Below are 26722 nucleotides of genomic sequence, written 5' to 3' on the forward strand. Positions count from 1 at the left end.
TTAAGACTTTTAAAAGGTTGATTGTTTCAACCACACTTCGCTTTTAATTAAACGACCCAGAAAATAATTTTGATGTGCAAAAAAAGTGTGACACTAGTTTGCTGAAATTTTTTAATAAATTAGTTTACTTATTACGATTAATTAACGGGAGATAAAGCGTTCAGGCCGTCTACATTTGAAACATTCATGGCGTTGGTAGGGATTTTGGTGAGATATCTGGGGGATTTCAATTTACAGGCACAAGTTTCCGAAGGTGGCTCTCTCTGCCTCTTTTCTAAGTTTACTGTCAACGAGCACGTTTCTTTGTGGGACGCGAATTTTCTGAAAAGGTAAGCAAGCCGTGTTTTCTGCTCTTATACTCGTTCGTAAGTTAATCAGTGCGTTTTGTTTAAAGTAAACATGGGTCGTGTACGTACGAAAACCGTGAAAAAGGCTTCGAAAGTCATCATCGAAAAGTACTACACACGTTTGACTCTGGACTTCCACACCAACAAGCGCATCTGCGAAGAAATCGCTATCATTCCCACGAAACCTCTGCGTAACAAGATCGCCGGTTTCGTTACACACTTGATGAAGAGGCTCCGTCACTCCCAAGTGCGCGGTATTTCCATCAAGCTCCAGGAAGAAGAGAGGGAACGCAGGGACAACTACGTGCCCGAAGTTTCCGCTTTGGAACACGACATCATCGAAGTCGATCCGGAGACCAAGGAGATGTTGAAAATGTTGGAGTTCAACAACATCTCCAACTTGCAGTTGACCCAACCGACCACAAACCCGTACCCAAGGAGGGCGTAAATTTTTATGTACCTACATGTTTAAGTAAAATATATCAACTGGTTTGGTAAATTTTTCTTGTTTCATTTCCATCGTTTATACCATAGTTTCTTGTTTTGTTTATATATATACTTGAAATAAGCTGAAAATGGTAAGTTAAAAGTTAGACGGTTTAGTTGTGTGAAATCATCTTCTGTTTGTTATTACACTAACTAAATTTGTGCTTATAGTTTGTTTAGTAAATAAATTTTCAAGTACACATACTTAAAAATAATTATGTTTATTTTATGTTTGTTCCCAATAAAATCATCATTTATATCCAAATCTCTCAATTTTAAACTGTACCTGTTCAGTTTCACTTAGATTTAATAATCAAAAAGTGTCTAAATAAAACTTATGAATGAATTTATAATGATTTTAAACAATAACTCTTTAAAGGGGGTAATCTATACATTAATCAAGAAATTAACATTTACACGTTTATATGATTTAATTAATTTAAAAAACTCAATATCAACTATATTTTTGACATATTAAAAACTTTGATAAGTAATTTCAAGCAAATGTAATCTGTAACATTTTAAATACTTGTAAATAAACAACTAAATATTGTTGGTGAAAAATATTTCAGAATTTTAAATTAATATATTTTCAAGAGAGTAAACATATACAGTGATATATATCGATAGAGAGCAGAAATCAGCTCCGTAGTGAGAGACTTACGGTTTCTATCGTACGTCCTGTCTCTGTCATGATTCAAATGGATCAAACTCTTTTGGCGCTGGATACATTTCATTACCTTCTAAAACCTCAAGAGTGAAGGAAAAAAAATTGTTCAAATTAATATTTATTTCTCAAATATACGTTAATCTACATATTTAGTAGAAAATATTAAAATTATCATTTATATTTAAATTCTTTTACTTATTTTAATCCAGATTCACTTTTTCAATATCAAATCTCTCAATTTTAAACTATCTGTTGAATTTCACTTAATTAGATTTAGATCATTTCATAATCAAAAAGTGTCTAAATAAAACTTGTGAATAAATTTATAATTATTTTAAACAATAACTCTTTAAAAGGGATAATCTATACATTAATCAAGAAATTAACATTTACACGTCTATATGATTTAATTAATTTAAAAAACTCTCAATATCAACTATATTTTTGACATGTTAAAAACTTTGATCAGTAATTTGTAACATTTTGAATACATGCAAATAAACAAGTAAATACTGTTGGTCAAAAATATTTCTGAATTTTAAACTGTAACCGGAATATTGTGTATTCTGGTTGCCTACCTCAACCCAAAACGTGGTCGGGGATTCATCCCGGAAATGTACAGAAAGGAGATCAACGTTGACTAGGGTGGTCAACCTTGTCTAGATCTATACGTGTGTATTTTCTTAAAACAAACGCCAGTTATTGAACAATTGTATTCCTCTACAACGCCCTGCTCTTACAAAACTAATATATATCCAAGAGACTTACATATACAGTGAGGAAAGCGTTTGACCCGTCTGAATCTAGAGAGAGACATCATGCTCGAAAGAGACAGCAGAAATTAGCTCCGTAGTGGGAGACTTACTGTCTCTATCGTACGTCATGTCTCTGTCAAGATTCAGATGGATCAAACTCTTTTGGTACTAATACCTCAAGAGTGAAGGAAAAAAATTGTTCAAATTAATATTTATTTCTCAAATATACGTTTATCTACATATTTAGTAGAAAATATTTTACATATATACCTATAATATTAAAAATAGATAGTTATTTATGTCTAAGGAATGTATACACAGACTTTAAAGTTTAAACTTTTTATACAATTATCGAGAATACCACAACAGATTAAAATAATGAACAATATTTTATCACAAATACGCACGCAGGATGAACCTTTATCACCTACAAACGAAGTGAACAAATAAAAATATACCGCCGTCTTAGCTAAACAGGAACGTGCCATTTTTTAAATATTGCCAATTTACGTTAATAAATAATATTGCACTGTGTGTTGCTTAAAAAATTCATCCTGGTAACAAAGCAAATAAAAAAATGCCACCAAATGAGATCATGACCGTGTCCACGAGAAAAATGTGAAAGAACCATTTTAAAGTAAATGGCAATTTTATTTTTCTCGGTGGCCTAACATCGTAAAATGCAAAGTACATGTATATTAGAATAGGTATTGTCTAGCCATGAACTTGTAACAATAAAACGATCTCAAAGGTCGATTGTGAAGCAATTAATTGAAGTAATTTCATTGAAACAAATTCACTATAACACTTTTAGACTGATCTAAACGCTTAATTACTCTAAGTTAGAACATTTTTCGGTTATTATCAGTTGAACAAATAACAGGTAAATACATTTTGATGTAACAATTTGAGTACAATGTACAATATTGTTTGCTATAAACACTAAATAGACTCATAATTGTTTTGTGCAATTTTCACTTATCTTTTTAATGAGCAAAGTAGGTCAGTATAAAATTTTTAAAATGTATAACAAAAATTTTAAAATAAAAGATTTTTTGATATTGTTTAAAATGTACATAAATCAATGTATATTTTGTGGAAAAACAACTAAAACTCTGTAGTATTAGTTAGTTATTCCACACCACATACATTGTTCATCAATGCCATAATTAACAACTTACACAACTTAAAATAATCAATGATTTAAGTACAAACAAAACAGCCAAAACTTAATAAACATCACATTGTTTCTAAAGATCTAAAAAGCACCATAAAAACTGAAAATAGTACGTACAAAAGTGAATAAATATTGGAAAATCCGTATGGAACGAACCGCGTTCCCAAAAGGCATATTCCAAATCAGTCTTAATAACCATACAGTGTGCAAAAGCAAATTGAAATCGAATTCGAATTGCTGGAACGCCCGTCCGTCCCACCAGTTGTGCCAGTTCACGCCTCGTGTTCGTTGCTGTTGATGCCTATCAGCGCCTCCGTTTGCTCTGAAGTGTTGTCGTTGAACCTAAAACTGGAAAACATCTTCAATCACAAAAAGTCGATGGTCAAAAGCAAGTTTACCGAGCGACTCTGGTTCGACGACAGACGTTATTGTAGGCACATCGCAGAACATCGAAGACTGGGTCCCAATTCTCGTAGTGAGAGAGCAACGTTACGGCGAAGAAGGCCACCAACATTGGTACGATCCCCTCGTAAAACATCATCGGATAACTGACCTGAATGAAGTTCATCGGATTATTTAAGTAAACTCAATTTTATGTAATGAGCACCTTTTTCAATATGACGTCGGCGAGCATGGTCATGGGAATGGTGAGGCTCATGGCGACGGTGGCCATGAGGGATGATGTGAGGAAGCAGCCCCAAAGCCACAAGGCTTCGGAGACGACGGTGCCCAGCAGACCGTTCAAGAGGAGGAGGAGGAGCTGGTCTCGTGACGGCCACTCGAACGTTTCCAATTCGCTGAAGTGCAGAAAGAAGAACAGCGGCCAAAGCAGGAGCAAGTTGAACAAGCCCACAAAACCTGAAATCATAACACTATAATATCTATTTATACCAATTGATCCTACTGAATTTTGAGAGAGACATCATGTATGACAGAGACAGAAAAGGATTCCCACTACAAAGTAAATTTGCAGACTTATACTGTCTCTGTCGTGCATGATGTCTCTCTAAAAATTCAGTAGGATCAAACGGTTTTCGATTGGTATATGAAACATATTAAAAGGAAAAATATAGAAATAAATTATATACATATTTAAAATTACCCTATTTACTATTCTAAGAGATGCTGTGTGATTTGTTAACTTAATCTTATTTCTCCCTTAAGTCTGGGGCTTAATAATATATATTTAGTCCTGTAAAATATTCCTATAAGATTTATGTTAGAAATTAAATATTTAAAAAATTAAAATTTATACATATTAATATTAAAACCACTTGATTGAATGTTAACTATTTTAGAAAAACATAGAATTAACACATTCTATACTTTCAAATTATGGTGGTGATAAGCTGATCAATAAATAATCCTTGTTTATAAGGCAAAACTCACCAAAAAATAAGGGTATATCAATTTTATCTTCATGGTCCACTTTTCTCTTAAGAAACACAAGATAAACTGCATAGAAAAATGCACTCAACAAAGATAAAACAGCCCCCATGGGCAACTGAGATTCCAAAGATAAATCTGAATAACTAACCAATACCTGAAAATAATCAGATTTAAAAGCAGCATTCAATATATAAGACTTAACTTACAATTCCAGTTATGCTTAAGAATACTGCAGCTAGTTTTGATAAGGTAAATTTGTCAGTTTGCGTTGAGGGAAAGGCAGCAGCCAGTACCAAAGTAAACAGGCTGGACGTTGATGACAAGACATTCACCATTCCTGCTTCAGTTTCTGATAGGGCAACTTGATACGTATAATTGGCAACAAACCACTAAAAGGTAAATAATATTAGACAACATTAAACTTAAGATTGAATAACCAGTTAAATATATGTGGTGATACTTACTAAGAAGCAGAAAATGAGTGCGATCTTAGCGACTCTGAAAATGGGCAACTTAATGGCGGCCCTTTTGGCAAACTCCCCAACCCTCAAGCTTGCCTGATATGAAAGCCTGGCCAGAAGTGCTTCGGTAGCATCGGTCTCTGACATGTGCCTGACTTCAGCCAATTTATTAAACCGAACCGACCTGACTGAGGAGTCATCGCTTTCGGTTCCCGAATTCCTGTCCAGGTGTTCCCTTTCAGGAGTCTTAACGGGTACGTAGACCGGATTGCTGAGACTTCTGTTCTCTGTGTAATAATTATCGTCTTCTATATCGGGGTCTATGTATATGTAATTGGATGGTCTGGAACAGTGGTCTCTCCATGGGGGCCAGAACAGGAATCCCAGTAAATACAAGGTGAACATGGAAGTTTTGATGTATGTGCAAAAGAAAGGCTTCTCAAACGTTTCATTACTGTATATGAACTAAAAGGTGAAAGTTTTAGTAGTAGTTTCAGTTAGTGCCAACATGTTATTTATTTACCTTGGTCAGTTCTGACGAAGAAACCCAAATGATATCAACTAAAAGCAGAACGCACGAACCCAGAAGCAGTCGCTGGGTTTTTGTTAACATAGACCCAATGGCTGCTGTGTCCATATTAATAAATTAACCCAGCGTCGAACCAGTTCCAGATTAACGAACATAATACTGCGATAGCCCACAGGATTCAGGAGCCGAGTGGGTAGTACATTATCCGGTTAGATAATTGTAAACAAACACGGTCCTCGGTCATCAATCGCGATATTTCGATAATCCGCCGCACAACAATTTGGTTTTGGTTGTTATGTTATCATTTTTTTTGATTTTCAAACTGATTGTTGGGTTTGACAGATGGGCCATTAAACGCCATTAAAAATTAATGAACAAACGAAGAACGCCCGTTGCCCGGCAACCACGGTTACATCATTCGTGAGTCGCTACTCATTTTTTGTCACTGTGATTTCACCCACCTGATTTGGTCTACGATTAGTCACTGTTTTTAAAACGATTTATGGGAAAAGGATATTTTGTGACTATAAATACAATGCAATAAACATAATGCGTTCCGGTCTGTTTAAATCAATATTTAATTGATTTTACACACAAATCAGTAAATAAATATTTACATTGTAGAAATTTTATCTGTAGACTACAATTTTTATACACATTCCAGTAAAATAATATATACGTGATAAATATTATTAAAAATTAATTAACTGAAACTCTCCCAGGTTTGTAATTCAACGATTTTCAACGATTTTAAATAATTCCTATTATTATTTCTTATACATTTCTATTCATTATCTTGCGTAAGCTTCAAAAAGACATTTGATAAGTTATTTAACATTTTTACATAAGTTTTGATGCTCAAGGTGGTTTGAGTTTTTAATTAGCAAGAGGGCAATAACTTACACTGAGTGTATTTAAGTAGTACTGGTTTTAACCAAGTAAAATATCACACAAATAATTGTTAATTTTAATATTTTAGATTAGATGAATTCTAATCTAGGAATGTAGGTGTAATATGTATGTATTTATTTATGGAGATTACCTAAAAAAGTAAATGAGCAGTTAAGGAGGTAAAATCCGGTTAAATCCGGACGCAAATCTAAGTTTTAACAGTTTTACAGTTCCAAATGGAAAGCAAAAGCACATGCGGGCGGTTGTGGTGTAACGGCTGTAACGATTGTAACGGTACGTCGTTCAATTTATTAAAATAAGATCACATAGAAAAGTGTTAAAAAGGTGCACTTGTGCAGTTGTGCAAATGCCGGTTATTTATACCGCGCTGGCAGACAATAGAATTCGAAAAGCGAAAATAAACACCGCAATCCGGAGTTTATTTATTTTCAATTTGAAAGGCCACGTAGTGGATGCTCGAAATGTCGAACGCTCGAAATATCCGATGCACGAGACGGAAATATCCGAGGGTGTCCGAGTTGATGTCACATGTACGCGGCGCTAACTTATGCTCGTGCTGTTGGGACGGGCTACGGGAATTTAATTCGAAAATCATTCAACATTAACCGAAATGTAAATGTGACAAAGACATTATAGGAAGTTTCAAAATGTATATGGACATTAATTAAAACTATTCAATTCTTAGAAAGAATCTGAATATTATATTATTGTGATGATATGAAAGCCTTAATTTATTTAAAGAGTGAAATACAAAATATGTAACTAGACTTCATCTGTTACCAAATAAGTGAATAAACATTTTACCCTGAAGATACTTTAACAAAGTTTGTTATTTAATGTAATAGTTCCAGTTAGATTTATTTATAAACTTAGTATTACTGTTCATAAGTAATTATCCAAAATGGAAATAATAAATATTTTAATAATTTATCTTGCTTTTTTGTTATTTATATTAATTAAAGGAGTTTTATTGAGATTGATTATTATAAGTATTACAGTTTATCAATTATATAATAGTACTCTTACTATTACAACCACGGTGGGTTAAAATTGAAACTACACAAAAGCAGTAACAGGAAATGTTTGAAAATAATTGATTTTATTTTTAAAATATTTGTTTTGTTTATTAATAATTAATAACGTTGAAACACCTAAATTTTGCACCTATTTAATATTGTTCTAATATATAATGGCGAATAAAATAAATTTTATTTAAATTAAAATATTTGTTGATGCGCAAACTTAGTTTGTTCATAAATTGATTGAATTATTTATATATTAATTAAATCATTGGATATTAAAAAAGCCTAATGACTAATTTGTCTAATGTAGTTGAAATAATTAAAAAATAGAAATTAGCTAGATAATTTAAGGACTATGTAGGGTAGTATGTATGTTAAATATCAACAAAATAATGTATACTTAGAAAATTTATAACCAAATCAACTAAGGTACAAAAATACTTCAAATTTGTAATAGTGATGATATGAATTAAAAAAAAAATAACACTAAAATGTCACATTTAATATTAATATTATCAAACAAATGATATGTTAGATGTTGCAAAGAAAGTTGTGTAAATAAAATAAATAAATCTGTTTTCAGAAATTCTTGTTGTTCCTTTTGTTTTTATTATTTTTTAAAAAAAGTATATATCATCTATTAAAATAGTTATCAAACTATTAATGTTCATTTTAAATCCTCAGATTACAATATCTGGTTGTCGATGAATAGTTAGTATAGTCAATTTTGCTGACACTTTTTGCGAAACAAGTTCACTAATTAATCATATATCACTTCCTGAGAGACTTACTAGGAATTATAATCATTTATAGATTTTTAATAAATAATTTATTAAAATTGTTTGTTTGAAATATAAAATATTATTACGTTAATATGCTAATCGTTGACCTGATGACACCACGTAGATCAAAGATACAGCAAAATTAAAAGACATAGGGTAGGTCACAGAACACCCAGAGTAGGTATTTAAACGCTCATATTAAATATTCCTAAATAACGGACGTCGTATCGTATAATTCGTGGCCGCCGACGAAAGCCGATCGGTTCCAAGCATTCAACATTTCGAGCATTCGATGGTCACCATTTGAAACGGTAGTACCCCACCCCTAGTAAATTGTTCGATCGCGCCTTTTCGCCGTGACTCACTGCCGCAAACGTGCCGATTAGTCGGCTCGTTCCGTCCGAATTCAAACCGACCAATAACGTGAGGCAGACGGTCGGACGGACGCGCATTGCGTTTCTTTTCAACGATTTTCATTTGGTGTGTCGAAACATCGGTTTCCGGGCGCAAAACATCGACAGTGCCTGTTACGAGTAGACGTAGTCTAGTCCCATACATTTAATACATTTATTTAACCGTTACAATTTTACTTTGTTGATCGATTATCACCCGTCGCCGGACACAACAAGTGAGTACGACGATTATCGTTATAGAAAGTGGCCGGAACGATGAAATGCGTTGGATCTTCGTCGCACTCGTTCTTGTAATATCCGGTGAAAACTAGATTCGGCACTGCGATCAGTTTCCAGCAACGTCTTCGGCCGTGCCACTTTTCTCGCCGCCGTTACGCCGTTACGCCGTAACGCCGTAACGCCGTAACGCCGTAACCTCATTTATTGTCATTCATCGAATTTCAATTTTGCAGAATGACTTCCACAAGCTTCAACATCGGTCTGGCCGACGGTCGCAACTCGAGCAGGGTGCTGAGACCGCCGGGCGGCGGACACACACCGCTCTTCGGGCCCGCCGACCCGGAACCGCCGAAAAAGGACCACGGCAGAAACGCATCGTCCATAACCGAGGGCAGAAGCGAGCCCAAAGTGCCCACCCCGACGGCCGAACAACCACCCCAACAAAAAACTCCAACGGCCGAACCTAGTGCGGCACCGGCCGCCCCTCAGGCCGCCGCCGCCGATCCGGCACCCGCACAGCGTTCCAGGGTTCCGCCCGGCGGGTTCTCCTCGGGGCTGTGGTAGATGACTCATTCCCTTTCCAAGCCAAAATTTTTATGTATTTGCCTATGTATACTGTTGTCTTGATAATCAAAACTTTTTTTATGTTAAGTATTAACGAAGCTTTATTGACTTGGCACAAGTGGTGCGGCATTTTGCTAATAACTTATTTTACACAGTTTTTTACTATGTATTATTAAAATTTTTTATCTATTAACTGCATTTTGATCTAGAAAAAAACCAACCCCCGTTTTCTATCTCGAAACGGTCAAATGACTGGTGTCTGAACGACTTTTTGTTCGAAAACAAAAAACAGAAAAAAAGGTCGAACACGTTTTAAAAATCAAACGGTTTACTTTTAGTCGCCGAACAAATTCTCAAGGTTAAACTTGCAAATATAATAAATATAAATAAAGTAAATACGCTGATGTAGTTCATCGTTTTTCTTTAATGTATTTATATTTTACCTCAACTATTCAATTTAAATCGATTTGTTTGCATAGACAATCCCTATATTTTATTTTTTATTTATTAATTAATTTAATATTTAATTTCAAATAAAAAAAATTATATTATTAATGTTGTTTGTTTAAATATAACATAATTCTATAAACAAATAATGTATTTTCAAAATAATAACATTAAATACTTTTATCTTTTAAATATGTATTACTAAATGAAAATGAGAAATCTTTCACATCAAACATAAAATTCATCGAAACATCAATAGATGTCGCGGTAATGCACACCACCAACATCATATTTGCAGATACTTGATACGGGGGACGTATTGAATGTCGAATGCTCGAAAGGTTGGAACGGATCCACTATTTTCGCCAAGCGCGAATTATACTTAATATTATATTATATAGGACGTCCGTTATTTAGGAACATTTAGCAAGAGCCTTTAAAGGAAATCACTAATACCTCCTCTGGGTGTCTACGCGGAGACATCAGGACAACGATTAGTGCTCAACCTAAAAATATTTTATATTTCAAACAAATAATTTTAATAAATATTTGTTAAAAATCTATAAATGAATGAAATTCTTAGTATGTGTTATATATGTGTGAAATTTATTAAATAATATTTATTACATATCTTTATGTCATGGATTTATACAATAAATGGGTGTCATTATTAATCAGATTCTTTGCTGTGGTGGTTTACCACAATAAACATAACAGTCATCGATTACTAAGGAATAAATATTTATCTGAAGATTTAGGTATAATCTCAGGAAGTGATATGTGACAGATTAGTCAGTATTAATTAGTGAATTTATTTTGATGTCAGCAAAAGGTGACAGCAAAATTAACTATACTAACTATTCATCGACAATCGGATATTGTAATCTCCTGAGGATTTAAAATGAACTACATTAATAGTTTACATACATATCATTTGTTTGAACCTAATATTAAATGTGATATTTTAGTGTTCATTTTTTGAACTCATACCAAACATTATTACAAATTTGTAGTAAGTATACATTATATTGTTGATATTTTTCATACGTACTATCCTACATAGTGCTTAAATTATGTATTATCTTTAAATGAAATGGCTTTTTTAATATCCAACGATTTAATTAATATATAAATAATTCAATCAATTTATGAACAGACTAAGTTTGAGCGTCAATTTGAGCAATAATTTATCCGTTGCAAAATAAAAAAAATAAAAATAATAATGAAAGAAAGTAGTAAAGTACTTTATTGTAAATCGTGAATTATTATTACATTTTGTTATTAGGTAGGCTCACCTTGTTGCAGCTGTAATTTCGTCGACACCATTAATAAATAAAATATCAGTGCGGATCCCAGTGTAACAAAAAATATCAACAGTCCTATTTGAAAGTACAGATTAAGCTGCGAAGAATAACCAAAGCTAGCAGCAATACCTACGGACTAAAGACATAAATTCGTAAAATGATTGAATTATTTATTATTATTTAGAATGATTTTCACCTGTACGAATTGGAAAATTGCAAAGGCCGGGGGACTGTTGTTAGCGTAGGACAAAATGAGCGTCGAGCTCAAAAGCACGTTGTAACAGGCGTGTCCTAAGCCAAACAAAAACGACGGTAAATTCGTCAGTTGTGGATGCATCGTCACGATGGGTGACTCGGTGGTTTCACCAAACGGTGACGTTTTAGGCAGCATCAAAACTATTATTAAATATCCCAAGATGCTGCTCGACATTCCCATCGTCAGAACGATGTGCAGTGTTTTAAGGTTGGTTTTCAACAGACCGAAAATTACACCTCCTAAAATTATGATTATTATATTATTAAATGAATGGGCAACGGCAAATACGAAATGATACCAAAAATGTTTCCGGCTCCAATGAAAATCCCGCTTAAACCGACCAGTTCCTTTCTATCGGGAAACACCTTGGTGAATCCCAGACAAGACTCATACACGCCGGTACAGAAACTGAATGCTAAACCTAAAAAACTGATTCTTCCATCATTTTTTCAGTCTCGAAATTGAAATCCTAGGAACCTGAATAGAAGAAGGCCACGTTTAACAGCAACATGTCTCTGGTGATGAACAGTTTCAACGCTTTAATGAGTGCTTCCAGCGGTCCCACTTTGACTTCCGGTGGCAGGGCGTCGTCTTCGGATTTCGGTGGCGGCTTCCTGAGCAGCAGAGTGGTGGAACATCCGATGACTGCAACGGTTGAAAAAATAGCCACCAACCAAAATCTGGTTGTGCTGTCCACCACTTCCTTCGATCTGAACTCGAAATATACGATCATGCTGCCTATTAAAAGGCTGCAACAAATAAAGTTTGTTTAGTTTTGGCAAGCGACAACGCAATAGAGTTTGAGTTAGAGCTAGAGCTAGAGCTAGAGCTAGAGCTAGAGCTAGAGTCAAAGTCAGAGTCAGAGTTAGTTACCTTGAGGAATACATCACCCAGAATATACTCATGTTCCTTTGTATCGTGGCGAAGGTTGATATTAATGTGAGGTAGTTCCCCTGACCTGTCCACAGACAGGCAGCTCCGACCCCCATTAAAAAACTCATCAGATAAAGGACCCATTCGATCGGATAAAAAAATGAGGCAATGTATAGTCTGGAATGAGACGATATAAAACAACGAAACGAATAAATAATACCATAAATGACTTACGCGAACGTCATGGATCCAAATGCGATGCAAAGTCTTGGACCGATCAGACTTATTATTGATGGCGTTATCCAATTGGAGATGGAGAACGAGGAGAACAAAATGCAAAGGCATATGTAGCCGTCTACATCGAAGTCGGGGTTCTCTTCTTCGACACTTTCCAGGATGACTTTCTGAAAATAAACATAATTAGTTTTTAACTATGTAAGTTTTTTGATTGCCTATAACTTCCAACATGCAAATGGGCTGAAATGCTGTGAAAAGGAGTAGAAAGACCAGTCCTAAGAGGCCTATATTCAATAAACCTTTGTTAATTTCCATTTTGTTACTTGTCAGTATCAATAATACTGACAAGTAATCATTTTGATTTATGTTAATTCAGTTTGTAAGATGTGTCGTTGTTATCCTGTCGTGTCGCGCTATTAAAAGGTACAAAAGATAAAAGTAAGTACAGCAAAAATTCATTCATCACTAATCTGCTCAGAGATTACTTTAAATCGTTATGGTAAATAACTTTAACTTAACAAATAATTTTGTATTATAATAACGTTTGACATTTGAGATGTCAAAGATTTTTATATATAATTGCTGTATCCTATCATGATTGAATATAATGTAAATAGTTAATAAAAAATGGTAATTATATATTTAGCAATAATTTATAAACTTTATACTAGGTATTCAGGTATTTTCGATCGGGACTACCAATTGACCTCTCTGCCCTCTATCTCGGCAACGGTTCGACATATGAAAAAATATTTAAAACAAAAGTTATAGACAATTTAATTCTCTACAATATTGACCATATATTGCAAGTTGTGTAAAACCACTCCATGGGAATCGAGATATTTACAAAAAATGTGCAAAAAATAGATTTTTGTGACTTTTGACCTCCGACTTTTTAAGTTGCGGCCATCCTATCATGTGTGAATGTTGAGACAAGTTGTGGGATCTGAAAATATTAGTTTATACGTGTTTGTAGGTGGGTATCTCGATTTCCGAATTTTGACCAAGATGACTGGACTATATCAAAATTGACCAAATTTGAAATTTGTCAACACCATTCTCGTAAAACGAATTGATAAAATTTTTATTTTGAAACACATAATGTGCAATCTGTTACGTTAAATTATGTTTTGAAATTTAGATAAATATTTGTAAACAGATAAATATAGTGTATATTAAAAATATAAATAAAGTAGAAATTATTTATGGGGATGTTTCTTACCTCAAAATTCTTTACTTAATGTTTATGGCTGAATAAAATTTATGTGAGGTATTTTTGTAGCCCCATTTTATAGACAAATATGGCCACAAATTCCAATTGCAATTCAAACAGAGAAAATCGCTTCTCACATTAACAGCTCATTAACGTTTGAAATGAAATTTAAATAACAAATGAAGAGAGCGAAGTCATTCACATGCGAGTCGGTCTACGCTCGTCGCTTGATAAAGCCCGCTTTAATCGTTACGTTATTATTGTTATTGTTATTAGATAAAAGAATTACATATGTGTATCTAAGTGAGGTCAACATAATACATATATTGTTTCTTAACATACATCGATATCAGTATTATATTTGTAACAGTGAACGGCGCAACAAATATGTACTTAAATGTGTGTGAAAAGTGTTTCAGGAAAACGCAACGTTTAACGAAAACGGTGCGAAGTGTCGTCCTCAGGAATTACCACAGTGAAAATTCGTTCGGTTTCAAGAGCAAGGTCGACAGTGTGTACAATGGTATGTCCAACGTTGATAATCTCTACCAACCAATCATCTCGTGGATAAATTAATGAATAAAAGAGCAGTACAAAACGAAATAAAAATATTATTATACATTACATAAGTTACTTTGAGTAGAAAATTTAATAAGCGGAATAAATTGAAATGACTTTCGTACTGCGAGTTTATTAAAGTTTTTCGCCGTGAGGCTCTCGGAAAACGATCTTGTTCATTTCTGATAAACATCTTATCCTACAGTAGTAGTGTAGTAGTGTTATTGATCGACTCCCTTCGATGAATTTCCTCATTCCGATTTCTTCCACTCTATGGTACAATATGATTGTGTCAAAAAATGTTTTATCCTTATTGGAATCGGATTCTTAACAGTTGACTGACGTTCGTTTATTAATCTACTCTTTTCTCAGTCAAAACATTTAAGGAAAATGCTAATTTTATTTTCATTTTTAAACGCCAATATACACAAATATAAAATATAAATACCATTTTTCAACAATAATTTAATGTTTCCATATCTATAGTTGTTCGGGTTTATTGGTCGACGTTTGTTGGAGTTATTATTTCCTGACGTTTCGCCAACACGACTGGCTAGCATCTTCAGAGGTTCTCTTCGTTCGTTCGGCCCTTCTTATCTGGTTTTTCTTTTCTGTTGTTGAAGTTGTTCCCGTGTTTATGGATTTCAATTGCTTCCCTAATCATTCTCTTGTGATATCCGGTTGTCGAGGCAATCAATTGTGTATCTTGGAATTTTATTTTGTGATTTCCATCTAACAGTGCATGTTCAGACACAGCAGACTTGTTTGATTGTCCTACGAAGCAGTTTCGTTTGTGTTCCTTAATTTTAGTCCCTGTTGAACGTTCTGTGGTACCGATGTATACTTTCTGCAAGAAAATGGTATATGCGGTATATCCTAGAAGCTGTATTCATTTTTTTGAAAATAATAACCAGGACAAAAATTATTTAAATTTTAAAAAAGAATACATTTACATACATTACAGTATGTTGTTATAGTTATGATCACTACTGTATTGGTTTGTAAATAAATACATGTTTATTCTCTTAATTTTTAATACAAAACAAACAAACTTCACCACTCGACTTTTAATCAACACTCCACACAGCTTATAGAAACGGAATTCATAATCAACAATTCTGTTTATTTAAAACATTATTATTATCTGTAGGTATGGTATATAGAATGTTTTTCTTTTTCGTTTGAATATGCGATGGCGAGAGGATGTGCTTGTATTTGAATTTCCGGTGGCTATATATTAGTAAATTTCATTTCTAACTCCGCTGAAGTTGAAAGCTTATTGTGCAGGATGGCAAATAACATACGTACATATGCCAAAGGAAATTTCCAAATACATTCTAAATCCTTCTCTACTCTTCTCTTTTCTTTTCTCATCTTCACAATGTATAACAACAGAAGGAATTAACTTAACTTAAAATAGTTAAATGCATCCGTAAATAAATTATCATAATTATATTAATATTAAGAGGAAGTTGAAGGAAATGCTACTTATATTACCATCGTAGAAGTCGTTAGTTGATAAGGCTACAACAACGACAGAAATATGAGTAAGAGATGGAAAAAGGGAAACGACAAAGGCAAATAACAGGAATAATTAAATAAAGGCTAAACAAACAGAGTGATTTAAAGATATCAGATATAAAGTAGGAGGAAGTTTCCAAAATTGATTGAATTGATTGAATTTATATTTATTTTTATTAAAGCAACACAATTAATAATAATTCGTGCCTTTTGAGCACGTTTAATAAAAATGCATAATTTCACTGTAAATGCAAATAGATAAATGTTGACATGAATATTCAAGAGTTGAAACAACGAAACGTCAATATTTAATCAAACGGCAATTGCAACGATTCGACAAAATTATGAATGGTTACTACACAAATAAAAAAAATCACAATTTGTTACTTTTGGCTAAATTATTTTTGATGTAATTTTTTTCTGCATTTGAGTGTGTGCTTTATTGATATGTGACACGAAATTGCAATCGAATTTAATTTTTCACAAATTTGTGTTTATTGTACAGGTAATTAAACGAATTAGTGGTGATATTTATTGAAATATAATTAATAATGAACAAATGTTCCATTTAAATCTATCGTGTACATCCATCTACAGTATTGGCAGAAAATAATAAAATTTTAAATGGCTTAAGTGCTCTACTTTTTGCCAACCCAAAACAAATAATCATCAGTAAAATTAAACCTTTTATTATTTTTATTGCACCTGGTAATTTTAATACATAAATGTTAAATTGAAGTATTCCTTAGGATAATGTATATACATACAAAGTTTAAACAAACAAATTGTTAACAAGAAAAACTAAAATTGTACAAAAATGTACACTCTAATTTCACCCTAAAAATTTTGTAAATTATCAGAGTGCTTTCTGTTATTTGGTTATTCATTATACATTCATAAACCTTGACAGAACAAACTTTTGTTTAAATATTAATTTTTTTAATTTTTAACATGTCAATAATAATAACTTACTTTTCTAGATAAATATTATGGTGCAATTTGGCCTTTCATTTTATAAATAATTCCAATTCGAATGTTTAATATTTATCCAAACTTAATACTTCCTTAACATATCTTTTATTGGACTATATTTATTAGTCTTCTATATTACTATGTATGTACTCATATATAGCAATTTACATTTTTCAGTTACCGATGAAGTCCTGGACAGCAGATGCAAACAAAGCAATTTTTATAGACTCGTTACGGCGTATAGAGAACACGCTCATAAATGTGCTGACGTTAATCCCGTATCGTTAGCCAAAAGTGTAAGGTAAGCACTGTATACTTGTATAATAAATAATACAATCAAGAACACTTTGTTACCTCGTAAAATATACACATGATACGATATAGTAGATAGATAGAGATTCAAGATTTATCCGCACGAAATGAAGTAATCCTCAAATAAAGGCATTCTCGCAATCCCGCGTCAAAGATATTTCGAGCGAGAGCCGCGACGTTGATTGATGTAACATTTCAATCCTCGTACCGAAACTACCAACAAACATTTAGTCTTTAGAGTTTTTTCCCCGTTTCAACCTCATGAATTGCCTTTTATTGTATTCTTTTTTTTTTTCTTTTTCTTTCGTAACAGTGCCGTTCCTGAATTAGAGCTACGCCGATACGGACTGAGCGGGAGCGAACGGGTGAAATTCGATCACATTTTAAACATCAATAAGCCGGAGGGTCAGATAAGCGATGCGGTGGAATTCCTGAACGAAGTCTACGGCAGTCATATATCAGCCGAATTTTTGTATCTGGAGGTAAAAACGCTCAACCATCCACCATCAAGTCGGATTAATTAAACGGAAATTTATGAGTTACAGAGCGAGGAGGAGCGCGAATGGTTCGCCCAACGGATGGAGCAACTGCCCGCCGAGGAACTGGCCAAAGAGACAAAACTAAACATCGCCACGAATTTATTGCTGTCGCAGAACTTCGACAACTTCCTGGCTAAAAAGTTTACGGGACTGAAGAGGTACGGTGGCGAAGGGGCCGAGAGCATGATGGCCTTCTTCCACGAGACGTTCCGGCTCGCGGCCGCAGGTAAGGCGATCCGTTTTTCGCGTAACGACCGTCCGGATTAAAATCGTCGTTGAGCGTCTTGCAGATGGTGTGGAACAAATAGTATTAGGGATGCCGCATCGGGGGAAGCTTAACGTATTGACGTGCCTATTGAATTTTCCTCCCGTGCGGATGTTCAGCAAGATTAAAGGCAATCCGGATTTTCCGACGAAATATCAGGCAACTGGTGACGTACTAAGCCATTTAAGTAAGTATGCTTTTTTAGATTTAGGACTGATGGTAATTTAATGAAGAGATGTATGAAAGGTGAGGTGTGGTGAAGGTAATTCCGAGCCGTAACGTTCGTGTTATGTATCTTTAAAACTCCTCCGTCTGGAGGCCCAACAGCCAACATTTTATTGGAATTTACGTTCCCGTTTCTGTTGTCTATCTTTTCGACCATAGACAGATAGAAGTGAAATATTTAATCAAGTCGTTTTACATCGTGATGCACTACTTCTCTGTTCTATTGCTCCCTTATTTTGTTTTATCTTTCCCACTAGGGCATTCATTTTATCGGGGCGACGTCTTTCTTTTCTATCGGTTCTATTTTCTAATAACTATTCATAAGTAAATCCTATTTACCGATTAAGGATAACGGGTCGGGCCCTTTTTCAGAGTCGTCAGGCTCTTTTGATCCTTTTAACAATTTGAGGAGGCGTATGGGATTTTAGCTTGTTTTTTCTCTGCCCATAGTACTTTGAGTTAGCGCAACTAAATATATTTAGGATGGTGTTTGAAGTAAATTTGCTGACGCATAAAAGAATTTTACAAATAATCCATCATAGTTCGTATTATACAGGAGAAAAAATAAGTCGTGACAAAAAATGAGATACGTCGTTTTATTTTTGCAGTATCGTCGACGGATTTACAATTTGATGGGAAATCGGTGCACGTGTCCCTCCTTTATTGCCCATCGCATCTGGAGATAGTCAACCCAATTTCGATGGGCAAAACCAGGGCGAAACAAATGGCTGTTAAAGACGGTGATTACGGCACTCATAATCGATGGAGCGACAAAATCCTCAACGTACAGGTATTACATATTATATGATTGTTCACTTATATCTTGTCGTTTACATACGAATAGACGAGAAGATGATGAATGTATTCATAAGGACAAACTAAACTAATCAAAGACTTTTGCTCTCTTGTAATCAACCAAATCCACACAACAGACAATAGACAACAGATACAGTCTCAATAGAGCACTTGTATTGTAGTAGTTGTAGTAGTAGTAGTAGTAGTAGTAGTAGTAGTAGTAGTGTATTCAAATTAATTTCATTGTTGTTGAGATGAATCTGGTCGACCTCATTTAAACTTGCAATATCCAAACTAAACATGACGGTGGCAAATCGATCGGTCGATCGGCCGGTTGTGATTTTATGTTCTGCTGGAACTCCATTGTTACATAAACAATTTGATTATTGACGCATTAGCTTTTTCCATTGATGTTTTTCAGGGGATATTTTTGTTTAGACAATTGATGTTCACACAACAGAAAAGAAGAAGCTTTACATTAGATATTTTTTATCCTAAATCTGTGGAATAAATCGCAGTCATTATAAAAATCTTAAGTCATGTGCATGTGTGATTGAAAAAAGCATAAAAGCATGTAAAGTGATTATTAGGTTCACGGAGATGCCGCGGTGAACGGACAGGGCGTGAACCAGGAATGTCTGACGCTGAGCCGCACCCCGCACTTCGAGATCGGCGGCACCATCCACCTGGTGGTCAACAACCAGGTGGGCTTCACCACGCCGGCCGAACGGGGCCGCTCGTCGCGCTACTGCACCGACCTCGCCAAGATGATATCCGCCCCCGTGATCCACGTGAACGGCGACTTCCCCGAGGAGGTGTACAAGGCGACGCGGCTCGCGTTCGACTACCAGAGGCGGTTCCGCAAGGAGATCTACGTCGACCTGAACTGCTACAGGAAATGGGGACACAACGAGCTGGACGATCCGACGTTTACGAACCCGTCCCTGTACAGCATCATCAGGAGTCGGGGGTGAGTGTGGTCGTGCTCTCGTGCTCTCGTGCTCTCGTGCTCTCGTGCTCTCGTGTTGTTTCAACCGGGACTCGCTAGACATGCAAATCGAGTCATCAACTTATTTAGTTGCGATACAATGTTGCAAACGATTCAGTTATTCCGTTAATTTGCATTTCTGTCTGACATTTCTACGAATGTCGTAATGTTCGTAATGGAGAAAATTGATATTAATATTTCTATTATTAGGGGAACACAACATATCTCTGCTCCTTCGCTGCAGTCGATTCTAACACCAAAATCTAAAATTTATTAATTTCACAACTATTAATAAATAAACTTACAGCACCGTACCGGACATGTACTGTGGTAAATTAATCAACGATGGAGTTTTGAGCGAAGAACAGAAAGACAAAATCGTGAATGACCACTGGAAGTGGCTCGAAGGACACTTAAAGGCTTCGGACGACTATCAACCTGAAGTAAGAAACGTGATGAAAAATGAATGAAAAAAATTCATTAAGACCTGTTAAATATTGATTGTTTTCAGGATCTGGCCTTCAAAAGACAATGGGAAGGAATCTCTCAACCTGAGGAAAGTATCACGACTTGGGACACCGGAATAGATCTCGATTTAATGACTTTCATCGGAGAAAAGTCTGTCAAGTATCCAGAGCGATTTGTAAGTATAATCAATATGCAATTTTTCTTACGACCAAGACAATAGGAGTTTAATCGTATTTTCTGGACTAGACGTTTCATCAATTTTCTTCGTTTCACGTTTCATGTCTCACGCTTCAAGTAAATTACTAAACCCATACAATACAAAATTATTCGCACTGTTTTAGAAAATGCCAACAAAAACCATTCATTATGTACACCACGTTTACTACACTAAAAATATTGTAACACACAAAACGATTTTTTTTCGGTGTTACAATATTTATGGTAATCTGCATTTTGAACCTGTATAAGACACTTTTCATTAACTGAGCACAATCGATTTAATTTCACTACGTGATTGAAAATTGTTAAATTTAAGAAAAAAATACACAATTTTTATTGTTTAAAAACAGATTTAAATTTAACATTTTATAAATTTTTAACTAACGTTTAGAACGTTTGGGACGTTGACAAGTTAATTAATACGAATTGATTTTAGGAAATACACCCAACATTGCTGCGGACCCATGTCAAACCGAGACTTTCCAAGATAGCCGAAGGAACTAACATCGATTGGTCAACTGCGGAAGCCCTGGCTCTTGGTTCATTATTATTTGAAGGCAAGCCATAAACAATTAATAACCGTTCGCATAATTCAGTCCTCAATTTCGAGGCTGTGACACGAAATTCCCTCCCAAACATGTTCCAAGCTCTTAATTAACTCTGCCTGACTAGAAAGCGGTTCAATTAATCACGCTACAAATGCAAAATATTATCAATAATAATAACAATAATGTAATAAAACTTTATTTACCACACGCCAACTCCATCCACTACAATGTAATTGTAATCGAAATATTAGTTAATTTTTACTCACTGTTTTACTGTTATTAATTAAAACTCAGGTTAAAACAACCCAACTAAATATATTAACAAATAAATATAAGAAAAACAAAAACGAAACAAGTAAAAATATGAAAAACTAAATGATTTAAAATTAACTTAAATATTTGGCAAAAAGGTTAAACAAATGATTTGATAATAGTCAAACAGTAATCAAGAACGAACTAAAAGAACTTGATTACTGAAAAAATACGTACACTAAAAATATTCTGATAAAATCTATCGAAATAAATGAATCCCAGAGTTTTTATAAACTCATATTCTAGGAAAGGGGTGAAGTAGGTGGTGACTTAAGTCTTTTAAGAAACAGGACGTCTCCAACAACGATCTTACTTTAACTAATCAGATTATTAATATTGAAAAAACATGAATAAAGAGAACGGAGTTACAATTCTCTAAAATTTCAAGTAGGGGTAATTTATTAAGTCTTTTAATTAATTAATTTTATTTAATATTTTATTGAAGAGTTCCACATAAAGACACGTATAAATCCAACCTTTTAAACTTCGAACCCACTGTGCGACCACCCCCTTGCACTTTACGAGGGTTCGAAAAGAAATCAGATGTCAAAAACAAAACAACGTATAGTTTATGTTAAGAAAATAAATTTTGAATGATTTTATGACTATTTCACAATTACTCTAGTTTTAAGAAAACCCATAAAAAGTCTGAACAAATTTCATTGAAACATAAATGAGGGTTTTCTATCTTTGTTACATTATTACTTGCTTAATTTGGCGTTTACTTAAAATCAAATCTTGACAATTAAATTTTAATATTCTGAACAAATAAAAAATAATGATGTTTGAAAAGGAGGCGCGCGCATCCACCATTTTTAAATGTATTTAATATTTTGTGAAATTAAAATATATTTCAACAAAAATTTTACTTAAAATTGTTGATCATAGTCATTTATATAGTTTAAATAATAATACATAATATATTTATCGCTACATAAAGTTTTAATAATAAAAAGTTTTGGTTAGAAAGTATGAAAATTTCATTGTGTTTACTCGATTTCTTTGTTAATAAACATTACAATATTACAAAATTCACTGAATTAATATTATAATAATAATATCAATAATAAAATAGTAAAAGGAAAATATTTATAAATTTACAAGTGAGTAATTTACAATAAAAATATGCGACAAATTTATGACAACAAGATATTTGCCAAAAGCAGATTGGATAAAGTATACGTGCATACTGGTTAAAATAATTCTCAAATCTCATATAAACCTAAAGTGGTGGTTTAAAAATTCTCCGACTAAGCCATTGAATAAGAGTTTTATAGCTCTGTTATAAAATGTATATATGGTAGATATAAAAATTCAAACACAAATTATTGTTGGTTTATTGAATAAAGAATCACTACACTAACAAAAGTGACGTGATACGGTTTCAAGATAGCAAGACAAGATCTTATTTCCGGATCGGCGTAATTAAGTCAATAAGCCAACAATTAAAATCGATAGGGGTTGGGTTTTTGATTACCTTAATTTGGAGCCCCAACGGATGTCAACGAAGCCTCGAAATCCCCACATCTTTGCCGCGTTGTACGAAACCACCGTTTTTACGACCTCGACTTTATCTTTTGTCCGAAAGTGTTCGAGAATCCATCAGTCGTCCTAATCCTCCGATTAGGGTCGCGTTCCACCGCAAATGCACAATAAACCCCCCGGAGAAAAGGACGTGTGCACGAAACTTTTTTCGGATGTGTATCCGACATCGTTTATCACATTTTCAGTTGGTAGAAAAGTCGTTGATCGAAAAAAAAAAAAAAAAAAAAAAAAACAACAATTTATCATCGAAGGGGTTGGTAATTGAATTGCACCTCTTTAAACTGGATTCGTATATTACCATATTTAGGTTACAACGTGAGGATAAGCGGACAGGACGTCGGCAGAGGAACGTTCTCTCACAGGCACGTGATGCTGGTGGACCAGTCGACGAACAATCTTTACATCCCGTTGAACAACATACATCCGAATCAGAGCACCTTCCTGGAAGTGGCGAACAGTATATTGTCGGAAGAAGCCGTCCTCGGCTACGAATACGGAATGAGCGTGGAAAATCCCAACAATCTGATAATATGGGAGGCGCAGTTCGGCGACTTTTTCAACGGTGCCCAAATCGTTTTCGATACGTGCATTTCCGGCGGGGAAAGTGAGTTGTTACGATCCACCGCGGACGAATGAATAGAATTACGTTGGAATTTTCAGCTAAATGGTTATGGAGCAGCGGCATTGTGGTGCTTTTGCCGCACGGGTACGACGGTGCGGGCCCCGAACACAGTTCCTCCAGGGTCGAGCGATTCTTGCAGTTGTCCGATTCGAGGGACGACAGAGTGGACGGTGACAACGTGAACATGCAGATCTGTCAGCCGAGTACGCCGGCACAGTATTTCCATCTTCTCAGACGACAGGTTAGTTAGTATGTGGTAGTAGTTAATGTATTAATAAAAAAATTGCTGGAGTCGTCAATGACTGTAGACACCTTAACAACGGTATTTTATTATGAAACTATGAACCCACCATATACAAACATATCGGTGAATATTTATGGTATTAAACACAATTATGTTAGCTACAAATTAAAAAACTACAAAATCGAGAAGAATTTTTAGTTTTATATAAATTATATATAAAGTTTATAAATCAATATCGCTCGATTGTAACGCGTGTTTTACACAACAATTTTCAAAATTTGGTAATATGGACAGAATAAAACTGAAAGACCAAGAAAAACCAAAAATATCTTTTCCTGAGTTACAGCAAAGCAATATATTAATGTAGAATTATGTAAGTATTCCTTACGACAATGTATATACATAGAAAGTTTAAACAAACAAATTGTTAATAAACAAAAACTAAAATTGTACAAAAATTACACTCTAATTTGATCTTAAAAATTTTGTAAATTATCACTAGCATAAGTTGCTCTACTTTTGGCCAGCCCAAAACAAATAATCATCAATAAAATTAACGGGATGTTCATTGCATTCATTTACATTTAATTTTACTTTGAAACATCCATAAAATGTAAATTAATGATTTTTCCACGTTTATTTTGAATATAGTTAATAAGTTAGAAATAATTAAATACAATTTATGTTTAATAGTAATAAAATAAAATTTTGATTACAGATGGTTAGAAATTTCCGCAAACCTCTAATAATAATAACACCAAAGACACTATTAAGACTCTCCTCGTGCACCTCATTATTTGCTGATATGGCTCCAGGGACCACTTTTAAACCAGTAATAGGCAAGTGACTTGATTTGAATTAATCGTTAATTTGGTGTAATTTGTCGTTTGTAAAGTCGTTTGTTGTTTAGGCGAGAAGCAATTCGAAACATCAGTCATCACAAAAATCCTCCTAACCGCCGGAAAGCATTATTATTCCCTTGCAGAAAAACGAAAAGCCATGGGAATAAAGGACACCGCGATCTTGAGGGTGGAATCGTTCTGCCCGTTCCCAACATTGGAACTTCGTCACGAACTTTCCAAATATTCGAACGTCAAGAGTGAGTAACTAACTAAGAAACGACGTACGAGTACGTCCAAAATACTGTATTTATACTGAGTATTTTATAATTATTTCAGGCATAATCTGGTGTCAAGAGGAGCCGCAAAATATGGGGGCGTGGACGTTCATCAAGCCCAGATTTGAAAACATGATCGGGCGACAGGTAAACGTTCAAGTTAATTTTAGTTAACGAAATTATTCGACAGTCGGCAGAGAAAACTAAAGTACGTTAAAAGGCGTCGGTGGCGTGAGTAGGGAGCGCTTAGGAAGGCTTCGCGAATGCAAATGCGGCAGTCTCCCCAGTCCGGAACGAGCTCGTGAAGTGAGAAGTCAATGAAGTCAATGGTTCAGCAAATATATTATTCCCGTCGAGGTTCGAGTTTATTTACCAACTTCACGCGTCTTATTGTTATGCGAAACTTGTGTTGAGACACGGCTCGTGGGGATAAACCGAACGACGTTGTTTGAACGGCGTTATTGCATTATTACCTGAAATATTAACCCATAACCCATAACATGGAACGTCGAACTATCGCCGTTTTCAATTGCGACTCGACATTCTTACGGGGAAGGTACGTCAGCGATTTTTCGACCGACGTGGCAAATTTTAAATTTTCAGACGGGAACCGTTCGTCACAATTAAGATTTTATCTTGTATCTGAAGACAAACATTTGTGCCCCGAAACCAATGGGCTGGAAGCAGTTTAACAGTTTAACAGTTTAACAGTTTTATTATACGACGTTGGTTTATTTGCAGATAAAATATTGCGGAAGGCAAACTATGGCGACGCCAGCCGTTGGAGTGGGAAAAATTCATCGTCAGGAGGCCGAAGATATCGTTACGAAACCTTTTTTGATGGACACCGACTATTGATCAACTTTCAATAAAAAAATTTATTCAATTTATTATTTATTGTTTGTTTCACTAAAAATATATTCATTTACCTTGTTGCGTAACGGTTTACCGATGGTAATTCAATTAAATAGATGTTAAATCGGTGTAACCAAAGTCTTTTTGAAAGCCTCGTTACAACAGTTTGAAGGGAGTAATTTATTTTACCCAAGATATCGATGATGTTAGACTATACAACTTTCATTCAATAATTCATTCATTCATTATCAGTAACCTTTGTTACTCGTTGAACAGATCTTCTTCAACTAATGTGATGTATCACACATAATACTCACATCTTGCACCAAATCGAATTGTTAGTTAATTTTTACTCACTGTTTTACTGCTCTTAAATTTATAAAATACAAAAAACAAAACAAGTAAAAATAAGAAACTGAATGATTTAAAATTAACTTAAATATTTGACAAAAGGGTTGAACTTGAACGAATATTTAAACAAATGTTTTGCTAATAGACAAACATTAAGCAAGAAAGGACTGAAAGAACTCTAAAATTTAAGTAGAGGTGATTTATTAAATT

General features: G+C 34.4%; 5 protein-coding genes across 5 annotated transcripts; 3 read left to right on the forward strand and 2 right to left on the reverse strand.

Annotated features, from left to right (window-relative positions):
• The first annotated feature begins 233 nt into the window (after positions 1-233).
• Positions 234-846, forward strand: LOC109599355 (40S ribosomal protein S17). The gene is made up of 2 exons (XM_020015343.2): positions 234-329; positions 395-846. Exon 2 carries the CDS (start codon positions 400-402, stop codon positions 793-795), a length of 396 nt encoding a protein of 131 aa, XP_019870902.1. The 5' UTR covers positions 234-329; positions 395-399; the 3' UTR covers positions 796-846.
• Positions 847-2454: 1608 nt separating this feature from the next.
• LOC109599341 (solute carrier family 35 member F5) lies at positions 2455-6224 on the reverse strand. The gene is made up of 7 exons (XM_020015325.2): positions 5809-6224; positions 5289-5750; positions 5031-5213; positions 4825-4978; positions 4043-4293; positions 3834-3988; positions 2455-3783 (listed from the first exon to the last, which is right to left on the reverse strand). The coding sequence occupies exons 1-7, from the start codon at positions 5920-5922 to the stop codon at positions 3708-3710; spliced, it is 1395 nt and encodes a 464-aa protein (XP_019870884.1). The 5' UTR covers positions 5923-6224; the 3' UTR covers positions 2455-3707.
• Positions 6225-8987: 2763 nt separating this feature from the next.
• Positions 8988-9919, forward strand: LOC109599362 (jupiter microtubule associated homolog 1). The gene is made up of 2 exons (XM_020015351.2): positions 8988-9158; positions 9396-9919. The coding sequence occupies exon 2, from the start codon at positions 9397-9399 to the stop codon at positions 9724-9726; it is 330 nt and encodes a 109-aa protein (XP_019870910.1). The 5' UTR covers positions 8988-9158; position 9396; the 3' UTR covers positions 9727-9919.
• A 1479-nt stretch (positions 9920-11398) lies between these two features.
• On the reverse strand, positions 11399-13147 carry LOC109599335 (UNC93-like protein MFSD11). Its single transcript, XM_020015318.2, has 7 exons — positions 13066-13147; positions 12841-13010; positions 12607-12783; positions 12211-12482; positions 12032-12154; positions 11674-11972; positions 11399-11613 (listed from the first exon to the last, which is right to left on the reverse strand). Exons 1-7 carry the CDS (start codon positions 13072-13074, stop codon positions 11455-11457), a joined length of 1209 nt encoding a protein of 402 aa, XP_019870877.2. The 5' UTR covers positions 13075-13147; the 3' UTR covers positions 11399-11454.
• Positions 13148-14416: 1269 nt separating this feature from the next.
• Positions 14417-26192, forward strand: LOC109599346 (probable 2-oxoglutarate dehydrogenase E1 component DHKTD1 homolog, mitochondrial). Its single transcript, XM_020015332.2, has 16 exons — positions 14417-14579; positions 17285-17408; positions 17733-17901; positions 17965-18184; positions 18249-18410; positions 19057-19238; positions 19834-20213; positions 20539-20674; positions 20743-20874; positions 21355-21475; positions 23631-23927; positions 23984-24186; positions 24908-25028; positions 25100-25288; positions 25368-25453; positions 26048-26192. The coding sequence occupies exons 1-16, from the start codon at positions 14444-14446 to the stop codon at positions 26162-26164; spliced, it is 2775 nt and encodes a 924-aa protein (XP_019870891.2). The 5' UTR covers positions 14417-14443; the 3' UTR covers positions 26165-26192.
• The last annotated feature ends 530 nt before the right edge of the window (positions 26193-26722 follow it).

The sequence above is a fragment of the Aethina tumida genome, chromosome 1 (genome assembly GCF_024364675.1).
Source record: "Aethina tumida isolate Nest 87 chromosome 1, icAetTumi1.1, whole genome shotgun sequence".
Classification (NCBI taxonomy): Eukaryota; Metazoa; Arthropoda; class Insecta; order Coleoptera; family Nitidulidae; genus Aethina; species Aethina tumida.

Coding starts and splice junctions, on each gene's coding strand:
- LOC109599355 (XM_020015343.2), top strand. CDS start 400: ATGGGTCGTGTACGTACGAAAACCGTGAAAAAGGCTTCGAAAGTCATC.
- LOC109599341 (XM_020015325.2), bottom strand. CDS start 5,922: ATGGACACAGCAGCCATTGGGTCTATGTTAACAAAAACCCAGCGACTG. Junction 4,294..4,824: donor TGATATACCCTTATTTTTTG/GTGAGTTTTGCC, acceptor TTATGATTTCAG/GTTTTGTGGGCTTGTTCAAC. Junction 3,989..4,042: donor CCGACGTCATATTGAAAAAG/GTGCTCATTACA, acceptor AACTTCATTCAG/GTCAGTTATCCGATGATGTT.
- LOC109599362 (XM_020015351.2), top strand. CDS start 9,397: ATGACTTCCACAAGCTTCAACATCGGTCTGGCCGACGGTCGCAACTCG.
- LOC109599335 (XM_020015318.2), bottom strand. Junction 12,784..12,840: donor TTTGGATCCATGACGTTCGC/GTAAGTCATTTA, acceptor GTCTCATTCCAG/ACTATACATTGCCTCATTTT. Junction 11,973..12,031: donor TGGAGCCGGAAACATTTTTG/GTATCATTTCGT, acceptor TCATAATTTTAG/GAGGTGTAATTTTCGGTCTG.
- LOC109599346 (XM_020015332.2), top strand. CDS start 14,444: ATGTACTTAAATGTGTGTGAAAAGTGTTTCAGGAAAACGCAACGTTTA. Junction 17,409..17,732: donor TCGTTAGCCAAAAGTGTAAG/GTAAGCACTGTA, acceptor CTTTCGTAACAG/TGCCGTTCCTGAATTAGAGC. Junction 24,187..24,907: donor TCCATCTTCTCAGACGACAG/GTTAGTTAGTAT, acceptor TTTTGATTACAG/ATGGTTAGAAATTTCCGCAA.